At 38.4% G+C, this 25,068-nt stretch overlaps 1 protein-coding gene across 6 annotated transcripts in view; it reads right to left on the bottom strand.

Annotated features, from left to right (window-relative positions):
* SEC24A (SEC24 homolog A, COPII coat complex component) overlaps nucleotides 1-21,699 on the bottom strand; it is a 51,702-nt gene extending 30,003 nt beyond the window's left edge. The window contains exons 1-7 of one of the 6 annotated variants that reach the window (XM_045550817.1): nucleotides 21,294-21,699; nucleotides 10,222-10,689; nucleotides 5,999-6,172; nucleotides 2,890-2,967; nucleotides 1,758-1,918; nucleotides 1,322-1,494; nucleotides 355-457 (exon numbers count right to left, since the gene is read on the bottom strand). In XM_045550817.1, the coding sequence (XP_045406773.1) occupies nucleotides 355-457; nucleotides 1,322-1,494; nucleotides 1,758-1,918; nucleotides 2,890-2,967; nucleotides 5,999-6,172; nucleotides 10,222-10,689; nucleotides 21,294-21,390 (1,254 nt within the window). In that variant the 5' untranslated portion in view covers nucleotides 21,391-21,699. Of the gene's footprint in view, nucleotides 1-354; nucleotides 458-1,321; nucleotides 1,495-1,757; nucleotides 1,919-2,889; nucleotides 2,968-5,998; nucleotides 6,173-10,221; nucleotides 10,690-21,293 lie in introns of those variants that run through there. The other 5 variants (XM_045550812.1, XM_045550813.1, XM_045550814.1 and 2 more) reach the window with 5 other exon arrangements.
* Nucleotides 21,700-25,068: the final 3,369 nt, after the last annotated feature.

Here is a 25,068-nt window from a genome sequence, read left to right as displayed (position 1 = left end):
AAATAACAAATTTTACTCTAACAATGGCAGAATGGAGAGATTAAGGTAAAGTACTTTAATGGGTAAATAATTTACAACTTACTAAAATATTTCAGGTCATTTATTTATATTCTTTTAGTACCTGTACTCTATTCAGTACCTCTTGGGTTTTTTCAATATGTTCATTTTATCTAGTTTTTTAAAGTGTTTGGTAATAAAATTTCTGACTGAATTACAAATAAAGAAATCTGTCAATGGTCAACTTCCTAAAGATAGCTCAAACAAATTTTATATGTGATTCTTGCACTATTGCAGAAAATTTTCATCACCAAGGTAATATTCCACAAGACATTTACTTTCACCAGAGAAACATACCACTAGGTCTTTGAAAGGATGAAGCAGCAGCCCCAAAGGAAGTTTGGCTTTATTCAGTAATGCCTGAGTCTGAGGAATGCCAGTCAGTGTGCATCGAAATAACCTGTGTCAAAGTAAAAAGCTCATGTCAGTTGCTGCTATGATTGTTTTTGGATTTAAAAAAAAGATTTAAAAGGTAGACATTTTAATATTGGAAGTGAAATATTTCTATAGACCCTCTCAAATTTCATCCCACTAAAATACTTAAATCTAAGTCCTACACAGAAATAGAGAGTAGATGGTTATCCTATATAACTAAAATAATCTCTTCTTGGTTTATGTACAAAACTTAGGAAAAGAAAAAGAAAAAAGATTACACTGGAATTACTAGGTGATGACCCAAATCTACAAATGTTAAGTTTATTATTTAAAAGTTCAGTTTTGCTGCATATTCTAAAAATATAATTTATTGGCAGCATCATCTGAAATGGGGAAATAACAAAAAACAAAGAAAGAATAAAATATAAAAAGAAAAATATTATTTAAAAGTACCAAATTTAATTTATCAGAAAGTCTTCACCACATACATTTAAATTTACAGCAAATTTTTCAGGATTAAAAAGTATTATGTTTGTTATGAAATTAATTTAAAATGAGAGCAAATAAAGGATTACACAGAATCAAATCCCTATACTTTGGATTTTGAAGAAAGAATATAGCCACCATAATGATAATTAATATTATAATCTCATTACAGCTGATAAAAGCAGAATCAGTTCAGGGGTTACAACCCTATTTCATGACTTAGAACATTTGAAATCACAAATAAGCAAGTAAAAGAGTTCTATCTTCTGTATCTAGAACTTCTTTCATAAATTAATATACTTGTACAGCTTATTCATAATACCTGAAGCTCTTAAAAAATCTAGAAAACTTTCAGAACATGCATAATGTCACATTTATTAAGAAATGCTATTTGAAGCCTTACTCTGGGTTACAGTTGAGTTTCTGGATGTCTTCATGCAAATTTGGAACTGGAGGCTGCAAAGGTGTTGGGGGAAGCATGCTTCTTTCTTGAAGAAGATTGACAACTCTTAGGCCCTCTGGATGTAGACTTAATCCACCCATGCTTGCAGTTAAATGATTAGCACCTAAGGGAGTCTACAGAGATATCATTTCAAACTAAGTTTTGTAAGTGTGTAGAGAGGTGGTTGATTTCTCTCTAAATAACAAAAGTGTAATTTAGATTTACTGGACAATCTTTTGGCTCTAGAGAAATATATAAGGACAAAGTCATTATGAAATATCCAGTATTATCCTAATTGGTTGCAAAAATGTTCAATATACCTTCCTAAAACTTTCCTCATATGCATAGAGTTTAAACCAAAAGGTGGAAAATAGTTTAAAGAAACCAAAAAGTTTACCTGAGTAAAGGCCTGTGGTCCACTTGGGTAATTCAAGGAAGAGGGTGGCATTCCAGTTGCACTAGGTGGTGTCGTGTTCTGATAACCAGGTGGTAAGGAAGGATATGAATATCCAACACTTCGGCTCATTTTGGGATTCTTATTAGTAAGCTGTGGTGTTGCTAGAAACAAGGTAACTTTTAAGTTCTATTTAATACTCCAGAAGCTGCAGTCCCCAACCCCCAGTGCGCGGACGGATACCCATCAGCGGCTGTTAGGGTCCAGGCCACAGAGCTCGGCCTCCCCGCACGGCCCCCACCCCCAGAAAAAACTATCTTCCATGAAAGTTACCAGAGGAGGAGGAGCGCACAGCAGGTGACTGGCCCGTGAGTAAACACAGCAGCCCACGGTTTGCAGTATCATCGCCTGAGCTCTGCCTCCTCCCCCACCCTGTCCCGTGGAAAAACTGTCTTCCATGAAACCAGTCCCTGGTGCCAAAAACATTGGAGACCTTGGGGGCCGCTGCTCCAGAGTACTTTAAATCAACACATAAATCCATTAGATTACAGGAATAAACACACAAAAATGAGTTTGCTATAGTTCATTTACTTTCATATGATGTACTAAATTATTATGATTATTATTATTAAGAGACAGGGTCTCTGTGTTGCCCAGGCTGGAGGGCACTGGCTAGTGGCCATCGTAGCGCATTGCAGCCTCAAACTCCTGGGCTCAAGCGATCCTCACACCTCAGCCTTCAGAGTCACTGGGATTACAGGTGTGAAACAAGGTACCAGGCCTCATGTATTAAATTTTATGTTCAGACTAAAATTTTAATTCAAAACAACTTTAATGAAAATATCCTAAATTTTTAACTTAGGGGATGAGTCAAATAAATTTAAATATATATAACTGATAAACATACTCCATAGTCATAATAAAGCCAATGATCCCAATTCTGAAGGGAAGAAAAACTACTCAAAAATCTAAATACATGGAAATCAAAAATGTTAACAGTAGGTATGGCTACATAGTTATGAAGTTTTCTTCTTAGCTTCCTGCAATGAGCACAGATTCCTACAATGGGCACATACATATTACTTCTATAATCAGAAAAAAGAGATTAAAGAAAAAAACTTTCATAGCATCTCACCCAAGAAGCCACCTCCTTCAATTTCATCATAACTACTGTGGACTACCATAGATCCGTTATTGGTATTTGATGTAATACCTAAGGAGGAAGTTCATTAATAAGATTTAAATTAGAATAGTTATAATTCATGCAATATTTGAACTAATATCCAAAATTTTACATAACTTTTCAAACAAAAAATAGTTTAAAACCACAGCCTGTCAAAAAAAATTCAAAAAATGCATGTTTTAAAATATATATTATAAAAAGTATCAATTAACATAGCTGCAGCTTCAGGGAAAGGAAACATCAATCTTTGGAAGGAGTCTTTTTTTATGTTACTTCATACCTAACCCAAAGGCCCAAACAGCAAGTCTTTTTTTTTTTTGGAGACAGGGTCTCACTCTGTCCCCTGGGCTAGAGTGCAGTGACATCATCATACCTCATTGCAACCTCAAACTCCTGAGCTCGAGTGATCCTCCTGCCTCAGTCTCCCAAGTAGCTGGGACTACACGAGTCTACCACTGCACCCAACAAGCAGGGCTTTTCAAAACCTAACTCTAGGCCAGGCGTGGTGGCTCACACCTATAATCCTAGCACTCTGGGAGGCCGAGGCAGGAGGATCACTTGAGCTCAGGAGTTCAAAACCAGCCTGAGCAAGAGTGAGACCCCATCTCTATTAAAAATAGAAAAATTAGCTGGGTGTGGTGGTGCATGCCTGTAGTCCCAGCTATTTGGGAGGCTGAGGCAGGAGGATCGCTTGAGCCCAGGAATTTGGGGTTGCTGTGAGCTAGGCTGACGTCAAGGCACTCTAGAGCCAAGTGACAGAGTGAGACTGTCTCCAAAAAAAAAAAAAAAACCTCTAAGGAACAGTACACATTGAAAAAAACATAAAAATAAATACTGCTTAAATAAAGTAAAATTATGACAATAAAAGACCTTATTTTCAAAATATCTAAGAAACAGAATGGAATCCAAAATTAATTAGAAGGTGATATAAGTAAATTAGAATAACTGCTTTTTTAAGTCTAGAGAACAACCACTACAATAAAATTAAAAGTTGAACTTGTGTTCTAATATTGTATAGGATTAAAGATAAATGCCAGGGACATCTGCATATGAAGCCTAAGTATCTATTTCCAGTTATCTCTGCTATATATGGGCTCTAATTCAAGGACAGAAGAAACTAAATTCATCCCTGGTAGTCTGGTGGTTAGGAAAAAATAAGAACAAACTAAATTCAGTGAATAGCATCAACCCCTAGAATGTAAACACAAGAGTGCTAACTTTAACAAGCATATGAACACCAAATAGAGAGTGGGAGTGGGTGAGGGGTAAAAACTTATCTGTCGGGTACAATAAACACTTTTCTGGTGATGCGCATGCTAAAAGCCCCGACTTAAGCATTATACAAGGTATCTATGTGATGAAAACATTTGTACCCCCCTAATATTAATATTTTTAAATTAAATAAATAAACACCAAGTAGATAAGTCTAATGATTTTCAATCAAGTCAGTAACTCCTTTTCAATTCTCAAAACCAACGTGATTTTAGCCATGAACTGATACAGTATCCCACAGTAAAACTTTTGGTTGAAACAAACAAAAGAATTGCGCATACTGTGGATTCTATTTAGTTCTTTAAAAATTTACATATTTATTGTTATTTGATTTTCAAAGTTATAATAGAGCAACCAGTGAGAAAATGCCTTATCATTTTGTTACTCATTGTTAACACTATTCTTTTTCCTACTTATAATACTTAAAAAAGTAATGCTAGAAGAAAATACAAAAATGACAATATTGACTATATTCAGTAGTAGGATAAAAAGGCAATGTTTTGTTCCCCCTTCTCTGTTATACCACATCATACTGCAATGGTTATATTACTGCTAAAATCAAATTTCTTACTTTAAGAGATATCTTATTTAAATTAATACTCTTATTTCAGTTGCATGCCAAGATAATGCTTTACATATTTTACTTACGTAAAACTTTAAAATGCTTGTATAGGCTGGGCATAGTGGCTCACTCCTGTAACCCTAGCACTTTGGGAGGCTGAGGTGGGAGGATTGCTTGAGGCCAAGAGCTCAAGACCAGCCTGGGTAACATAGTGAGACCGTATCTCTACAAAAAATACAAAATTTAGCCAGGTGTGGTGGCGCACACCTGTAGGCCCAGCTTCTCAGGAGGCTGAGACAGGAGAATCGCTACAGCCCAGGAGTTTGAGGTTGCAGCAAGCTATGATGATGCCACTGCATTCTAGCTGGGGCAACACAGCGAGATCCTGTCCCAAACAAAACAAAACACAAAAACAAAACCAAACTACTTCTATATTTTCACTACTTGTATAAAAGGTTTTTATTTAGTCTCATAAATATATTTTTTAATATTTGTTAATATTTACAATAATAGTGGCAATCAAAATGCTTCTTCAGATTGGGCATAGTGGCGCATGCCTATAATCCCAGTACTTTGGGAGGTTGAGGCCAGGAGTTCATGACCAGCCTGGGTACCACAGGAAAACTTCATCTCTACCAAAAATAAAAAAAAAAATCAGCCAGGTATGGTGGCCACGCCTGTAGTCTCAGCTACTTAGGAAGCTGAGGCAGGAAGATCGCTTGAGCTCAGGAGTTCATGGTTACAGTGAGCTATGGCCACTGCACTCCAGCCTGGGCAACAGAGCAAGGTCCTGTCTCTGAAGGGGAAAAAAAAAAAACTTTGGTGGAAAAGGATCAATACTGTAAAAAGGATAGTTCTAACATCATGTCCAGAAAAGCAGTAATTCTCCTTTTGCACCCACCTCCAAAAGGCATCTAACGTGATACAGCCATGATTAAAAAAAAAAAAAAAAAACTACACAACAACAAAAAATGTGACATAAGAAGAGCAGCGGTTCCCAAATTCTAGTCATAGCCCAGCATAAGGTAATGGAATTCCTGGAGATTTTTATCTGAATTCTGTGCATTAGAATCTTATTTTTCCAGAAAATCTGGTGAAGTCTATCCCTAACCAAACGCCAGATTTTCTGGAAAAAAATAAGATTCTAAGGCACAGAATACAGATAATATTCATCTTTCGACCATAAGTCAAACTTTAGTACCTGACTCTGTTTCTTGATTTACTTACCTTCTTGGGTGATAGCTGAATTAAATGAGGGCTGGGGTACAGCTCTCTGTGATGTTTTCTGGGGCATGAGGGCCCTTACTGAAGGTGGGCCTCCAGCTGGAGGGGGCCCAGGAAGAGCTCCTGGTTGAAAAGTGGTAGGCAGAGGTGCATTTGCTAAGGGAGGTACAGAAGAACCTATGGAAACATTGGTTTTTCACATGTCATTTAAGAACTTAAGACAAAGGCTAAAAACAGCCTTTTACCAAAGCTGAGTAACTTCCAAATTTACATTTTAATTTTTTTTTTTTTTTGAGACAGTCTTGCTCTGTTGCCTGGGCTAACTAGCTCCCAGAGTGCTAGGATCACAGGCATGACCTACCACACCCAAACTACATTTTAATTATAATCACCAACAAATTACCAGAAATACAGTAACCTCTTAAATTTATGATTTTTAAAATCTATATGCACATTTTATAAATTTCCAACTCTCTCCCACCATGCTTCTGTCAATTATTAAAGCAGAGTACATATAAAATTAGCATGAATCACTTCTACAGTAGTTATAATGCCCTCTTCATTAATTATTTTTTAACGGATCATAGAGATTCAATAGGCCATGTGAAATATCCAGTAGAAATTAACATGAATAAAATGTTGATTTTATTTTATTAATTTTGTAATGTTTTGTTAACTATATTAATCTGTTCAATTAACACCAACTAAGTTTAGAGTAAAAATACAGAGTATTGTGGTTATTCTAAATTCTCCTAGGTTTATTTCGCTTTGTTTTATTGGGGTATAACCTGTTAAAAATGAGATCACAAATTCATACATTGTATAATGTTTACCTAGTAATAGCTAAAGCTAGTTCACCTTCTAGAATGGCTTAAATTTTATATTAAGAATATGCCCTAGGCTTAAAAATCAGAAATTGATCCAAAGTTTATATATAAACATCATAAAACACTGCTTTCTGACAGGTTTAAAAGTACCCATCAAAGTAAACGAAGAATAACATGGTATTTGTCCTTGTATCTACCAAGCATTTCACTGTCCTAATTTCACCATTTTTCTATTTGGACAATAAGTTCTAACTAGTGTAAAAACATGATCAGTTACTCTGAGGGAAATTCTTCTATGTGATATCAACGTTTCAAAGCCCCCAACCTCCCATTCTTTCAAGTTAACCACATTATTTCTGCCTTCTCATTTGCCAAAGAGGAGGAACAAAGTCTACAAAGTATTAATAGATAAAACACCATGGAGGCCAGGCATGGTGGCATCCTAGCACTCTGGAAGGCCGAGGCGGGAGAATTGCTTGAGCTCAGGAGTTGGAGACCAGCCGGAGCAAGAGTGATACCCGAGACTCGTCTCCACTAAAAATAGAAACATTAGCTGGGTGTGGTGGCGCATGCCTATAGTCCCAGCTACTTGGGAGGCTGAGGCAAGAGAATAGCTTGAGTCCAGGAGTTTGAGGTTGCTGTGAGCTAGGCTGACGCCAGGGCACTAGAGCCCAGGTGACAGAGTGAGATTCTGTCGACTCTGTCTCAAAAAAAAAAAAAAACAAAAACACCACTGATAAATGTGTGCTTTAATTTTCCTTTCCAAGACATTTTTTAAACATCTGAGTTTATAGGTGAAATGGGTAATAAATTTTACTTTTAATATAGCATACAGTTAATCCCGTCTTTTATAAAACTTAAGGAATAAATGTAGGAAATTTTCCAAAATATTTCAATATTGTTATTAAATAAATTCTCCAGGACCAAATTGAAAAATTATTGTTATTAGTGAACTTTATAGCTCCCAAGAAGATGAATCAGTGCCTTGTTGATAAAAGTGCAAAGATTACTGCCACATAACTTCCTTATCAAGAGGCACTGACACACATCTATGGCAATACAGAGAAGTCAAAGGCACAAAGGGGCAAGGTACATTACCAGCTCAGCATGAACAGGAATATATAATACATCTGACCACAAAGATGTAACAAGCTAATGTTTAACAGAATACAAGTTTTGAGATTTTTCACAATTTTTAGAAGAATATTTTTGAATTCAGATTATGATACATTTCATAAAACATATTGTTTTTTCAAGTTGAATAATTCTTATTTATAACATTCATAGCTAGAGTTTCAGAACCTGTCTTCTCAGATTCCTATGGCTAATTAATGTAAGGATGCTAAAAAGTAGCCTATTAGAAAAAATAATTCAGAAAATTTAATATGTGGACTAGAAATTTAGTCTAACTTAGATACTCACAGTTTTGATATCAGAGTATCAGGTACCTACTATGAATTATGGGTTGAAAAAACAGAAGTAAAAAACGAGGAATTTTCTTTTAGAGGTCTTTTAGGAAGAGAAAGCCAGGCACAATGACACACACCTGTAATCCCAGCATTTTCGAAAGTCAGCAGTTAATAAACTACAAGTCCAATGGAGTACATGTCATATACACATACAAAAATATATGAGTGAAGAAAAGGTAACTACTGATATTACTATTTCACTGAATCAATATGCAGATCCCAACACAGAATTTTAAATGCTTTTCAAAGAAACACTACTAATGTTGGTAGGTGTATAAGACCCTGTTAATTTTAATAGCAAAAAAGGAAAAGTGAAATGGTTAAATGAACCTATTTCTGAACCAGATAGGATCAAACGCTGAGACTGAAAAATAAAAAGATCAGCCAGGCATGGTGGCTCACACCTCTAAATCCCGGCACTTTGGAAGGGTGAGGCAGGAGGATTCACTTGAGTCCAGGAGTTCAAGACAAGCCTAAGCAACATAGGGAGACCCTGTCTCTACAAAAAATTAAAAATTTTACTAAGCATGGTGGTGTGGGCCCGTAATCCCAGCTACTCGGGAGGCTGAAACAGGAGGATTGCTTGAGCCCAGGAGTTTGAGGTTATAGTGAGCTATGATTGGGCCATTGTACTCCAGAATGGGCTACAGAATGAGACCCTGTCTCCAGAAAAAATTTTAAAATTAAAAAAAATAATAAAAAGATCAAAGTCAGTCTAAGAATATAATGCATAGCTTTCTTCTCAAATTGATGTACAGATTCAACACAATCCCTATCAAAACCCCAGCTATTTTTTTTTTTTTGCAAAAATTGACAAGCTGATCCTAAAAATCATATGGAACTACAAGAGAACCAGAAGAGCCAAAAAAAGTTAGAGGAGCCATACTTCCCCAATTCAAAGATTAATACAAAGCTACAGTAATCAAGATGTTTGGTACTGACATAAAAATAGACATATAGATCAATGAAATAAAATTCAGAGTCTAGAAGTAAACCCTTAATTTATGATCAACTGATTTTCAACAAGGGTGCCAAGACAATTCAATGGGAGAAAGACTAGTCTTTTCATCAAATAGTACTGGGAGAACTGTATGTACAGCCACATGCAAAACAATGAAGTTGGACCCTACCTAATACCATATGCAAAAATTAACTCAAAACTTATCAAAGACCTAAATGTAAGAGCTAAAATTATAAAACTCTTGGAAGAAAGCATCCATATGAATCTCTGTCCAGGGCCAAGTGTGGTGACTCAAGCCTATAATCCTAGCAGTTTGAGAGGCTTAAGCAGGGAGGATTGCTTGAAGCCAGGAGTTGGAGGTTGCAGTGAGCCATGATTGTGCTACTACACTCCAGTATGGGCAACAGAGCAAGACTCTGTCTAAAAAAGAGAAAAAAAAATCTCTGTCCACTGCATGGAGTTATTGAGTACAACTGATCACTCAATAATGCTGTACTCAATAATGCTCTTCACTCCAAAAGCATCATGTTTTGACCTGCTGCTCCAAGATCCTACACAGCTTATGGCCCCAAAACAGTCATGCCAAAAAGGTAACTCAAACCTCAGAAAACCGAAGAGACATCACAGGGATTTATTCAACTTCTCTAGTTGTACGATGGAACCCAGTTCATGAAAGCAATGGCCAGTCCCTAAGGAAGTGGTTCTGCATGCATACCTGAATCCCTGAAATATCATGGGTAACTCAAAGAAAAAAAGAAGACACCTTCAAAGGAAAGAAGCAAGGCAGAACCAATTCATAAATTTAAGTTATTTGAATTAACTCAGAGGTTGGACAAGTAATTTATATAAAGACTAATAATGATTTTAAAAGCCAGTAATTTTCCATATGGTTTTAAAGCTTCAAGTATTAATTCAAACATCTAAACAAGCAAAAGTTTCACACTTCATACACTCCTATAAAAATACTACCTGACTTTAAGAAGCTGTTTTGAAGTGAAGGATCTCCAGAAGAAACATACTGATGACTTGTTGTTAAACTTGTATTCCCAGATACAGGTGGTTGGGCTGATGCACGAGGACAATGGTTTATCTGTGCTCCTGTGGATGGATAGTTATATTGCCAATTCGAAGGTGGTGGTAGGTTGGCTCCAGGAAGAAAGCTACCAGAAGGCATTGGTGTAGCAGCTGGGTTCTGAGAAGCAGGTAGTGGCATTCGGGGAACAGGACCACTATGGAGCAAAGGTGTTACTGTATTAGAGGCCACAGGTGGTCTATTAAGAGTCTGCCCAGATCCCTGAGAACCACCATAGTTAGACTGTCCAGAGGCTGGATTCAAAGTCTTTGCTGGTATTAGATGAGGGTAGGATCCTGGAAGCTGGAAATTATATCCTTGGCTCACTGACACTTGTGAAGACATCAGTGCATTTTGGACAGGACCTTCCAATAAGAGGAGGAAAAATTAGTCTTTCAAACGAATATAGCAATACTTAAAAAAAATAAAAATAAAAACATATGGTACTCTTACACTCAGCAATAAAAAGATAAATAACCCAATTTAAAAATAACGGATTTAAATAGACATTCAAATATATTTCCAAAGAAGATATACAAATGGCTAATAAGCACATGCGATTATTAGTCATTAGAGAAATATAAACATCATTAGTCATTAAAGAAACATAAATCAAAACCACAATGAAATACCAGTCACACCAACTAGGATGGGCAGAATAAAACGATAGACAATAACAAGTATTGGCAAGAATGTGGAGAAACTGGAACCCTCCTATTGCTAGTGTCACACAAAGGACTAATTATCAATAAAATGAATATACTAGGTGTACATCTATCAACAGAGATAAGTTACAAAAAGAATGGTAAGAGAAAAAAGGAAGTTACAAACAGATAAATAGCTATTTTATAAATTTAAAATACCTTTAAACGAAAATTTTCAGATATACACAAAAATAAGACCACTTCGAACAGTCTCTCACAAAAAATGTTGAAATGTTGACTGGAATTACATTTACTTTATATATTAATTTTGGATTAGTTGATATTTTTATGACAGAAAATCTTTCCATTCAAAAGCATAGTACATCTCCTACTTATTTAAAATTTATTTTATATCTTCAAATAATATTTCATGCTTTTTCCAAAAGACGTCTTATACCTTATTTGTTAAATCTGTCATTAGGTATTTTGTAGCTTGTCACCACTCTGAACAGAATATTTAATTTCATTTCTATTTCTAACTACATAGTTAAAAGAAAAGGCCATCAATTATTCAAAGTACCACAAATGCCGAATTAGAAGGTAAGATCTTCCCCAAAAATTATTTCTCAAGAAAGAGGAAGTCATCTTATACGCACTGAACAAGAATGCTCTGTCATGCTGGGTTAAGTCAATATTTTTCAAACCATGGGTAGCAACCCATTAATGTGTTATGAAATCAATTTGAGTTACAAACTATCATTTTTACTGACATGGCAGATAATAGTTAAGAACAGAAAATATCAGAGCACATTATATATAATAAGAGCAAATATTACTATGTGATTTCAGTTGTAAATATATACATAAATGACTACATGTACTGAGCCACTATTTAAAATATATTTCTTATTTTAGATTACAGTTAAAGTCTGAAAGCCACCTGACTGATACTTCTTTTTTTTTTTGGAGAAGTCTGTCACCCTGGGTAGAGTACAGCAGCGTCAGCATCATCGTCATCGTCGCTCACAGCAACCTCAAACTCAAACTCCTGGGCTCAAGTGATCCTCCTGCTTCAGTCTTCCAAGTAGCTGGGACTACAGGTGCGTGCCACTATGCCTGGCTAATTTTTCTATTTTTAGTAGACGGAGTCTCGATCTTGTCCAGGCTGGTCTCAAACTCCTGACCTCAAGCAATCCTCCCACCTTAGTCTCCCCAAGTGCTAGGTTTACATGCATGAGCCACTGCACCCAGCCCTGACTGACACTCTTGCAACCTGCCTTATTCCTCTATGATTTATTCCCCATACATCCTATTACCTTTTTATTTATTTTTTTAATTTCATTTTTTTTTTCAGAGACAAGGTCTCACTCTGTTGCCCAGGCTGGAGTGCAGTCACACAATCATAGCTTGCTGTACCCTTAAACTCCTGGGCTCAAGCAATCCTCCCACCTCAGCCTCCCCAAGTACTGGGATTACAGGTATCAGCCACTGTGCCTGGCCCCTATTACCTTTTCAAACACAAATCATATCAACTTCCCTGCTCAAAATCTCCAAAGTCCTTATAACTCCTTATAAGATTCTATGTCTTGGGCTTCCTTTCTGATCTCATTTCCTACTTTCTTTCTCATATTGGACATTCATTTTATTTTAATAAAACAGAGACAGGATAATATGTGTTTTTCTTATCTGTGAGTCAAGTCTTTCCACTGTATTCTGATTCTTTGATTCTACTTATTTCTTGCTTGCTCTTTAGGCAAACTTCACTATAAAGCTCAATTTTTCTGCAGGGTTAGGTTTAACATAAAGTATGTCAACTCACACAAGAAAGCAGCCAGTGTCTTGAACCATAGATTCATTAGATCTATCTTTGTTAGATGAATCAAACATGGTTCTTCTCTCATTAGGTCCCTCTGGTCCTATCTTGACTGTTCCACTTTCCTATTAGTTTGTAATATTTGCTCATCTGTATACACCAAGTAGTCTTCTTAGCTGATAGCTCTACCGCTAGAGAGGTGGTTTATGCATTCTGTACTTAAACCAACTTGGAGCAGACTACAGTTCCAAACAAACATAACCATCTTTACAATTCTCCATTATAACACTTTACCATACAATATACCATGGTTTAATGAATAATTTCACTGAAGACTGAAAGATCCTTTTACATATGGGTGTATGAAGGAAATATGTGTATGAACTCTTGAGTTTAATACAAACCTATGGTGGCTGGGTGCGGTGGCTCACGCCTGTAATCCTAGCACTCTGGGAGGCTGACGCAGGAGGATCCTTGAGCTCAGGAGTTTGAGACCAGCCTGAGCAAAGGCGAGACCCTGTCTCTACTAAAAATAGAAAAATTAGCTGGGCATGGTGGTGCACGCCTTCAATCCCAGCTACTTGGGAGGCTGAGACAGGAGAATCGGTTGAGCCCAGGAGTTTAAGGTTGCTGTGAGCTAGACTGAAGCCACAGCACTCTAGCCTGAGCAACAGAGTAAGACTCTGTCTCACAAAAAAAAAAAAGAAAGAAAGAAAGAAAGAAAAATTTAAAAACAAAAAATATCACTTAAGCCCAGGAGCAACAAAATGAGACCTCCTTTCTACAAAAAAAAATTTTATTAATTAGCTGGGCATGGTGGTACAAGACTGTAGACCCAGCTACTCAGGAGGATAGCTTGAGCCCGAGTCTGAGGTTGCAGTGAGCTAGGATGACGCCACTGCATTCTAGCCAGGACAACAGAGCAAGATCCTGTCCCATAAAAAATAAATAAATAAATAAAATAATAGTAAAACAAAAAAGGTACATATAGAGAGTTCAAACAAAATTAATTCATGTAGAAAATTAGTGATTCTAATGCAACATATTTTAAATATTACACATATATCTTTAAATACAAAGTTTAATGATGCGTTAGTAAATAAAACATTAAATATTATAAGTAGTCATTTGATTATTTCATCAACATCCCTAACATTTCATATGTTCAAGTTAGCTTAAAAAAAAATGAGAAGCGTACTGACAAAGTACCTTGTGTTAAGAAAATAAAAATAAAAAAATAAAAAATAAAAATGAGAAGCACGGTCCAGGCACGGTAGCCCATGCCTGTAGTTCCAGCTACTCGGGAGGCTGAGGCAGACGGATCGCTTGAGCTCAAGAGTCTGAGGTTGCTGTGAGCTAGGCTGACGCCACGGCACTCTAGCCTGGGCAACACAGTGAGACTCTGTCTCAAAAAAAAAAAAAACCAAACATAAAAAAAGTCAATGAACTCTTAAATAGTCCTCAATAAAGTTGATTTTATAAAAATATAACAAATACATAAGTAAAACTTATCTTGGGCTATTTTTTGTAAATGCCTGTATTTAAGAAAAACAAAACTTAAGCTCAACCAATCAGAAGCTGCCAACAAACTTAAAAAACCACTGGGATGAAAATGAACAATTAAATTCTCATTTAGTCCTGGCTACCGGCAAGTACACTGCCTCCACTGAGAACATTTCAGGTTACTTTTTGGACCTTTCTATTTAAAATCAGGTTTTTGTTTTTTCTTTACTTATCTCTTGTCTAAAGACCCTGAAGAAAGCAGTATGTTTATAAACGTGAATGTGCCATCTTAATCCAATTGAAAAGTGTTTAAACTATTTAAATGGTGACTTTGGGTTTGGATCATCCTAAAATAAGCAGATTAAAAAGTTGGCCAAACAAAAAAGGCCACTATTTAATGGTATCACCAATGAGAACCGACCAATGAGAATGTTAAATCTGCTTAGAACCAAGGGAATGTCCTAGGTCCCATAAGGCTGACCTACTCTGAACATACACTGAAAGCACCTAAACATTGTGACTCTCTTACCATACATACAGATTTTGAAAGGTTTCACTTTCCCTAAATTTTACCTCCTCAATGTTTATATAACTCATTTATATAGCCATCTTGAATCCTTCTTGAAATAAGACATAGGATAAGGAAGGAGAGAAAAACACAAACAAATCAGTTAACTCTGGCTGATCTCCAAAACATCGTACCAGAGGAATATATTCCGGGAAATTAACTACTTATGATTTCTAGGAATATTTGCTTATGTGTGTATGATTTACCGAAATCATACACATAAATTACAGAATCAGCATATTCCAAGGGACCCTGAAGATTCTTATACCCTGAGACTTCAGGCTTAGAGCAGCTAAGCAACTTGTCCCAAATCATACCACCAGTTAACTGAACTCCTAATCACATTCTATATATTCTAACTCCATAGTACAATGTATATCCAATCTCTGGCATTTACTATAAAAAACTATCTAATGTCATAAATCCTCTGCCTAAATAATCATCTTCCTAATAGTACAAGGTCATTCTATATGAAATATATATCGAAAGAGGCACTATAAAGTAGGATTAAGAGCACATCTTCTTGTAACACATTCTAGAAAAATGTAAGAGTACAGACTGGAATAACTTACCTAAATTCAAATCCTCGTCTTGATACTTACAAAGTGTTTGTCCTTGAGCAAGACAGTTAACCTCTCTAGACCTCAGTTTCCTAATCTATAAAATAGGAACAGGAATAGTACCTATATTACAGAGTTGACGTGTATGGCAAACAGAAAAATGGCCCCCTAAGATGTTCATGTCTCTAATCTGCAAAACATGTTAGGTTATATGGTAGAGGATAATTAAAGTTGCAGATGGAATTTAGGCTGCTAATCAACCGACCCTGAAATGAGAAGAGTATCATGGATTGTCAGGATGTGCCCAGTGTAATCACAAGGGTGAAAGAGGGAGGCAGGATACTATCTACCTGGAGATAGCTAACCAAAAAAAAAAAAAGAGGGAGGCAGGAGAGTCCGTGTCAAAGTGGTGCTATGTGAGAAACACTCAACAAACCATTGCTGGCTTTGAAGATGAAAGGGGGCCACAAGCCAAGGAATGCACATAACCTCTAGAGGGTAGAAAAAGCAAAAAACCCTCATTCTCTGCCAGAGTCTCCAGAAAGGAGTTCAGCCCTGACACCTTGATTTTAGCCCAGTGAAACCAATTTCAGGTTTCTGACCTCCAGATGACAAATTTGTGCTGTTTTATGCCACTAAATTTATGCCAATTTGTTACAGCACCAATAGGGAACTAATACAATGTGAGAATGAGTTTTGTGATACATTCATAACTGTTTTTCATATAATTAGTACTGAGTAAATGTTAGCTACTGTCATCATCTAAGAAACATATATTTGTGTCCTTAACACTGTAAAAGCAAATAACTTCATTTGAACTAATAATTTTTTTTCTAGTGCCATCTAGTTAAAGATCAGCCCTATATTTAGGCTGCTCATTTTACTCTAAATGGTTAACTAAGAACATTCTATTCATTCCCAGATTGAAAAAACACATTTACAGCTCGGTACAGGGGCCCCGCCTTCAGTCCCAGCTACTCAGGAGGCTGAGGTGGGAGGATCACTTGAGCTCACGAGTTCCAAGCTGCAGTGACTTATGATCTTGCCACTGCATTCCAGCCTGGGGGACACAGACCGCATCTCTAAAAAAAAAAAACCCAGGACACATTTACTAAGTATCTTCTGAGAACACAAAGATCAAGTCTCCTCAGTCTCTGCCCTCATGTAGCTCACAGTCTAGATGTGAAGACAAAGAACCAGGCAATGGAGCAGAGAGCGAAGCAACGTGGGAAATCCAGGACACTGTGAGGGCACTGAGGAAGCAGTGTTTTGGCTAGATGAAGGCCAAAAGGTAGCAAAGATGGTTTCCTGAGGAAGGGAATTTTAATCTGAAACCTGAAGAGAGAACACAAGTTAGCCTTGGGAAAAGAAGTTCAAGAGGGTTCCTAGTAAAGGGAACAACGTATGCAATAGCTTGTGGTCATAAACGAGCATTCTGAAAAAGTTCAGTATGGCAGGACCAAAGCATTGAGTCAAGTATCTGAAGTGAAGCAAGATTTTAGGACCACCCCCATAAGAAGTCTGAATTTGAGCTTAAGGGCAATGGGGCTTTCAAAGGCTACCCAGGAGACCCTATAAATTTGCATTTAGGAAACAGCCCCCCAGGGGAAATTAGAGACTGAAATGAGTCTACAGCAGTAATCCTGGAAAGAAAGATGGACTAAATAGTAGCAGAGAGAATATGGAGATTTTTGAATAAATGAAAACATTCATAAAAATAATTTATAACTTTATTTTGGGTCATTTGGATAAAAACCAGCCATCTCACAGCCTAATATCGCCACAAGATTTCATGGCCCAGTTTTGAATTTGTATTTACAACTTTTATCACAGGATAATATGACAAAGAGGCACCTTCAAGCCAGATGCAGCCAAGTGAAAGCCAAATATCATCAAAATGTACAAAATAAGCAAAAGTTTCGTAGTAAGTCAATAAAGAACATGAAAAGAATACACTGGGCAGGCAAGGTGGCTCATGCCTATAATCCCAGCACTTTGCGGGGCAGAGAAGGAAGGATGGCTTGAAGCCAGGAGTTCAAGACCAGCCTGAGCAACATAGTAAGACACCCTCTCCCCCAATCGCTACAAAAAATAAGAAAAATTAGCCAGGCATGGTATTACATGCCTGTAGTCACAGCTACTTGGGAGGCTGAGACAGGAGGATCATTCCAGCCCAGGAGTTCAAGGCTGCAGTCAGCTATGATCATGGCACTGCACTCCAGCCTGGGTGACAGAGCAAGACCTCATCTATTAAACAAAAATAAAAACAAAACAAAAGGCTGAGCGAGGTGGCTCACGCCTGTAATCCTAGCACTCTAGGAGGCCGAGGCGGGCGGATTGTTTGAGCTCAGGAGTTCAAGACCAGCCTGAGCGAGACCCCGTCTCTACTAAAAATAGAAAGAAATTATATGGACAGCTAAATATATATATAGAAAAAATTAGCCGGGCATGGTGGCGCATACCTGTAGTCCCAGCTACTCCGGAGGCTGAGGCAGGAGGATTACTCGAGCCCAGGAGTTTGAGGTTGCTGTGAGCTAGGCTGACGCCACGGCGCTCTAGCCCTGGCAACAGAGTAAGACTCTGTCTCAAAACAAAACAAAACAAAACCCACTTAAGTAGAATAACAGTGGTCAAGTAAGACTTCCTGTGTTTAAATCTGGGTTTCATTATTTATTACCTATGTGACCTTGAGCTAATTGCTTAACCACTCATCTCAGTTTTCTTGTCAGCAAAAATAACAGTTCCCACCTCATAGGGCTGTTGTGAAGATTAAATGAGATAATGCATGTAATGCAACCTAGCACAGTGCCTGGGCACACAGTAAGTGAACAATAAATGTTAGTCCTTACTGTCACTATTTCTGTCTTTCAAGAGCTCTCAGTCTGTCCCCAGAGACAAACAAGAAGCTCAATGGTTACCACATGCAACGTGGTTAGTTCTAATAGAAGTATGCGAAGAATATTATGGGAATCCAGATGTACTGACCCCACTGAAAACATTAAATGGAACTTGATCACAACAATCAGTGTGTTATAGATCACATGTCATTTCTATTCACAGCATGCTTTGATCATAACTAAAGATTTCCTATATTAAACAATCATAAACATGGATTTTATGTCAGAGTGAAACTAAAAGATTGTTTCTATCACTGCCAAAATAGAAGTATTAGCATAAGCCTAGCATTTAACACATCAACTGCCATGTGTATTTAACTCACACTAGTTTTGAGCCCAGGGCCCTATGAAGTATATAACTCAAATGTCTCTTTGCCTTGGGACCTGAGTGAACTATTTTTCAAGTTGCATATAACTCGTGCACAGAAAACAATAAAAAATAACAAATATTTCATTAAATTAGAAAGGATTGTTCTCTTTTTGAACTTTTCATTCTATTTTCAAAATAAAATACCGTGGCCCAAAGGAAAAAAAAAATTTTTTCTAGTGTGACAGTCAATGTGTTAAACTAATAACAAGAAATAAATCTCACATATACTATTGTTTTGGCTGGTAATACTGTGAAAAAATCCACAGAAAAGAAAAAAAGAAGTGAGCTCTAATCTTATAATGAAAAATTCAATACATGTTTAGTAAACTGAATTGCAAAATACCCAATTGTAAAACTTTCATCCAACAAAACTGGTAACTCCTAAAATGTGCTAGGTAGTGTGGGGAGCTGGAGAGAGAAAGATGCACAAAAGCAGATATTTTTGCCTTCATGGGGCTTACAGTCTAGACGGAAGTCAGATATTATTTTATAAAATTACAATATAACAGTGGAATGGGAGAGAGGAAGGTGGGAGGAGAACATCCTTTTTATCCATAATTCTATATACAAAAAAGTGAATATTACAAAAAATGAAATGAATAAAACTGCAGTTCCTAACTGCCTTTACAAGTTTATTCAAATAGTCAGTAAAGCCACTAACACTGGGAGTCATTATTTGCCTTTAGTCTTATTACATGATAATGAGATTAAAATCTGTTAGTTCGAGCAGTCTTGCAGTCTCACTATCAATTTTCACAAAGGAAATACGTATACACAAGTCCACACAAAGACTTAGAAAAAAACCTGTTCATACAACCTTTATCTCAGAGAGAAATGTTTTGGTGTATAAGGAATTCTGTACTAGAATGACACCATACAATATGAAAGCAAGTTATAGAAAAATGAAAAAGGTCATCATTAGGTCTTTTGATTATAATATTTTTTAAAAATCTAAAGATCCAACTATAGTATAATACATAATTTAAGCAAGCTGCATTAAATCTAAAGCTTAGGCCAGGCACGGCGGCTCACACCTGTAATCCTAGCACTCTGGGAGGCCGAGGCAGGTGGATCGTTTGAGCTCAGGAGTTTGAGACTAGCCTGAGCAAAATAGAAAGAAATTATATGGACAACTAAAAATATATATATAGAAAATTAGCCGGGCATGGTGGCATGTTTCTGTAGTCCCAGCTACTTAGGAGGCTGAGGCAGGAGAATGGCTTGAGCCCAGGAGTTTGAGGTTGCCGTGAGATAGGCTGACGCCAAGGCACTCTAGCCTGGGCAACAGAGTGAGCCTCCATCTCAAAAAAAAAAAAAATATTTCAACATTATGACAACTACACTTACATATAAACTTACAAGCACATCTGGGGGATTTGCCATTTTCAGTTTATGTAAAATTAAAACATATAGATTGTAAGAAAAACCCATAACCATATGACATCTGATTCAAGTTATTTGACCTTAACACGAATGTTTTAAAGTGATTTCATCCTATGTGTAAATGTTACTAAATATCCTAGAATAAAGCATAGTTTACATAACCTATTATCATAAATTTGACAAATAACAATTAATTCAACTTAACACCCTGTCAGTGTCTTTCCCCCACTTATTCTTGCTTCTGCCCACATAGCTGCCTACTCAAAGACATTTTTTAAAGTCTTTTAGAGGCAGCTTTGTACAGAAAACAGTAGTCTTCTCTAAAAATAATGTAAATTAACAATTTTAATCATTGGTTATTTTCTCCATCACAGCAATCTTGGATTCCAGTGGGCAATTTAAGTACTTCAGTATTATTATTCTACTAGTCTTATGTTCATAAACCAAAGATTTGTAGGTAAATCGGTAAGCAGGCAAGTTGTTGGCAGAAAATCTGTCTTTCTCTATTATAACATATAATAGACTTCGCAAATCATAATAGAGGACAATTTAAGGAATCCTAGAAGAGGTATAAAATTATGACATTCTCATGCCAAATGACAAACTGTAGTGCCACATGTACACTCTTGTCAGAAGTTCATGGAGTTGTGTCCAACCACTTTTCAAGTGATGTAAACACCTCTGGAAATCAATCAGGAGAGTCTCTCTTCTGATTCTTTCACGGCTGAAAACAGGTGGCCTAGGTACAATTCTGGGAAGGTTCCGGGGGAGATGAGTAGGCCGTAAGGGGTCTCCCGTAAGCAGCCATGTATTCATTTGCCAAACTCAGACCGAGTAGGACGCCCAGCCCACCTCAGGGCCTACAGACCGAGATAAATCAGACTCCAAACCCTGAGGTCTCGGAGACCAGAGTGCGGTGGCCCCGAGGGTCAAAGCACACAGGCACTGTGATCCTGGAATTCGAGTTTTGAGGTATTGACCGAATCTGTATTTTCTCACCTATGTTTACTGACGGCGTTGCATACAGCAGGTGCTCATTAACTGCTTGCTGACTGAATAAATAAACGTGAAACACTAAGACGAGCCTGAGGCTACGGGCGCACGTTCGCGGCGTCTCCCGGCCGTCCAGCGCCCCCAGACCCCCGAGGGGAGGCCGCCGCTCCGCCTCCGTTGCCCCAAGCAGCGGCAGTAGCCACAGGCCAGTTCGAGCCCGGACCCGGGCAGCACTCACCGTTGGCGCAGGGAGACCCCGAGGCCGAGGCGGCCCCGTTCTGGGCCCGCAGACCGGCTGGAGCGCCGCCGGAGGCCGGCCTTCCCGGCTGGGACATGATGACGGCGGCGGGGTCGGAAGGAGCTGCTCAGGGCCGACCGCGGCGCCCAGCAGAGCGCTGAAAGCCGACTGCCGAGCGGGCGGTGGGGGCTGACAACCAGGACTGAAGACCCGGAGAACAGAGGGCGGCGCATCAAGCCCGAGGCATGGCGCCACGCTCCCGAGCCCGCCGGCGGCCACAGCCTAGCCTGGGAGCCGAGGGTTGGGAGTCCGGCCGGTGGGGCCTCGAACGCCCGGCTGGGAGGCAGCAACCAAACCGGGAGAGGAGGGAGGCCCCGGACGGAAGTGCTTGTCAGCCGCCTGCCGCGCAGGCGCACTCGGGACACGTGGCACTTCCGGCTCCGGGCTAGTCGCGGCTGCCGGCGCTCTCGCCTCTCCGCCAGGGGCTTCCCCGAGGCCACCTGACGGCTCCTGGCGTCCCGGCCGGGAGGATCGTGCCCGGCCTCTTCTGCCACGTCAGTGACTATCACCGCCGGCCGGAAGTGGCGTGTGTCACCGCTACGGAAATTCCCGCCGTCGACGTGACCCGGCCCCTGGGCCGGGATCGGAGTGCAGTCTTGGCCGCAGCGGCCGCTTTCGTGGGGCGGGACCCGCGGTTTTGTGAAGATACCTGACAGGGCTGACGTCATCGTCCCACGTTGAGACCACAGCGCCACTGGTAGCTGAACCGGTTCATTTCACGTTTCGTCGTCATATTCCGGGTGTAAATTGTAAAGGATTTCGAAGAGAGGTGGTTAAACATGTATATGTGTTAAAAGTGTGATCGAGGCCGGGCGCGGAGGCTCACGCCTGTAATCCTGTCGCTCTGGGAGGCCGAGGCGGGAGGATCGCTCGAGCTCAGGAGTTGGAGACCAACCTGAGCGAGAGCCAGACCCCGTCTCTACTAAAAATAGAAAGATTACCCGGGCGTGGTGGCGCATGCCTGTAGTCCCAGCTACTCGGGAGGCCGAGGCAGGAGGATCGCTGGATCCCAGGAGCTGGAGGCTGCAGTGAGCCACTGGCTTGCCGGGGTGAGACTCTGTCTCAAAAAAAAAAAAAAAAAAAAGGAAAAGTCCCTTCCTCACTCCTCCCCCCAAATATATATATATACACATATATATGTATGTATATATAAAAGTGTGATCAAGCTGAGGAGGAGGCCTTTGCTTTTTGACCTGAGGGTTCAGAGGCTATTTTAATTTTGAAACTCGCTGATTCATAGCATAGTCACGCTAAAACTCATTAGCACATTTAAATGGCAGTTTTGTTTCCTCTTCTAAGAGTTTACAGTAAGGTAAAGAATTCAGACTTCCTTTTTTTTTTTTTTTTGGCAAGTAGACTTTTTTTACATTTGAGGCCAAAGAGGTAGAAACTGGGGTGATTAGGCAACATAGTTAATTAATGATCTCAGTAATCAACTTGGCTACCTTCATTCTATTTAGGTTTTTCCTGCTCTGGGCTGATGATAAAGCCCTTAACAGATTAAAATGTCATGCCACCGGTGTGCAGTCTCAGGGTGAAGTACATCTTACCTAAATCATTTGATATCAGATGCCTGCTACGAAATGTTATGTTATCTACAAAAAAAAGCAAGATCTACTGAACCCCAACTAGTTAGCAAAAAAAAAAAGACCTAAACCAACCACTGTCAGACCTGAAAAATAATCAGTAAAAATTGAAATAAGTAAATATTAAATTTTATCCTAACGCTGTTGTTAATGTCATTTGCCTCAGAGCCTCACTAAAAATGTATTTGCTATGGGTGGAATTCAACAATTATATTCCTTGTACAAGTTCTACATTCAAAGTCGTCTGTAGGATGAAGATGATAGTTTTGGTCAAATTGTTTTCAGCTTAGAGCCACTATAACAAAATCCCAAATCATATATCCAAAAACACATAAAAAGATACACAAACACAAGCTTCTCAATGTTTTAAAGAGAAAATAGACCTTGGAGAGAAACTGAACCTTCCTGAGATCAGACAGAAAATCAGGGTCACTCTTCAAAGAAGCAAATGCTTAGGCCTCGTCTCATATTTACATTTTTTTTTTTTTGCAACTCTATTTGAGTGATCTTGGTTTGTTGACCTTGGCACAGTGGTTTGATTTGGCTAAATCAAACTTTCTTTGAACTTTGTTCTGTTTAAACAATATCTTTGTGTTCAGAGATTTTAAAAAGCAAATAACCTAGTTGGTTAAATGAGGTTAAATGAACATAAATAATTTGCTAATAAGTAAACAATACTTTTTCTAAAATTTATTCTACCCCTAAGTTTCCCTATTGCTATCATCCCCTCCAGGGCCAGCCACAGTGGCTTAAGCCTGTAATCATAGCACTTTGGGAGTCCTCGGAGAACCTGTTTCTACCAAAAATAAAGAAAATTAGCAGGGCATGGTGGTATGTGCCCGTAATCCGAGCTACTTGGGAGGCTGAGGCAGGAGGATCACTTGAGCCCAGGAGTCTGAAATTGTAGTGAGCTATGCTAATGCCACCACACTCTTGGTGTGCTAGCAACAGAAGAGGGCTCTGTCTCAAAAAACCAAACAAACAACAACAAAAAAAACCTTATGGTTAAGTCTTTCAAATGTTTTTTACACTTTGAATGTAATCAGCTTTAAAATATTGAGATCAAATGCTTAAGTAATTGAGGTGAGATAACATATAAAAACAGTTAAGTAATTTTCATATTAAATATTTACCTATATGTACTCTACACTCCCATACACTTTTCTAAACTAATGTCAATAATATATTCTACTTTTTTTTATCTTTTCCAGAACAGGACTCTTCTGCCACATACACATAATTCATATGTCCATTATAAGATTTTCACATTATTTTCAGACCCTTCAACCCTACTTAACAAAATTGTAAACAACAAAATAAGTGACAAGAAAATATTTCAGTAAGGAGATAACCACTATACAAAGAATATTCCATTACATTTGATTATTTATTTTGGAAGGAGATAGCATTCCTAATAAAATTTGCTGATGTACAGAAGTGCACTTAGGCTCACACCAGGGCCCCCTTTGCCTGCTTGCTCATTGTCAGGTGATAAGTAGGACCAATTCAGTTTACTTTTCAGGAAGGAGGAAAATATTTTAGGTCCTTCAATTGTTTTTTTAAAAAATTGATCTATTTCTATAAACAGTTTCAATTACAAACAGGTTTATACAAACAACAGTTTCATTCACTGAAACTCTCTTGTGGCTGCATTTTAAGAACAGTTCTTTTGGTCTCATTTGCCTCTGACAGGACATCTGTTTGTATCTACAGTCAGCAGCTCCGAAGCTATTAATACATCACAAGTACTCTCATCCCACCCCAAGCCAGTAAATTGCTTTCTTTGAAAACTTTTTATCTTTATGTAGCTCTTAACATTCTCACTGCCCATTCTGGTTACTTTTCATCATCTTGCACTTGAACTAGTGGAATGGTCTTTCTGGATTCCTTCTCTAATTCATCCTACATGTTGAATTGAGCTCCTAAAATACTGATTCCATGTTTTTATTTTCCTGTACTGCTAAATCTACAATTGCTCCCCCTGCTGCCCTGCCAAGTTGAAATTTCTCTGCATGACTTTTCTCATCTCATGCCAAGTAAAATCCAAAGTCCTACCCATAGCCTTCATGACCTGGACTTGCTACCTCTCTGACCTCGTCTTTTTCCACACTCCCGCTTACTCCCTTCAC

This window comes from Lemur catta, chromosome 5, assembly GCF_020740605.2.
Source record: "Lemur catta isolate mLemCat1 chromosome 5, mLemCat1.pri, whole genome shotgun sequence".
NCBI classification, from domain to species: Eukaryota; Metazoa; Chordata; class Mammalia; order Primates; family Lemuridae; genus Lemur; species Lemur catta.
Note: the sequence above shows the minus strand (reverse complement) of the source record. Positions and strands in the feature narration are given on the sequence as shown.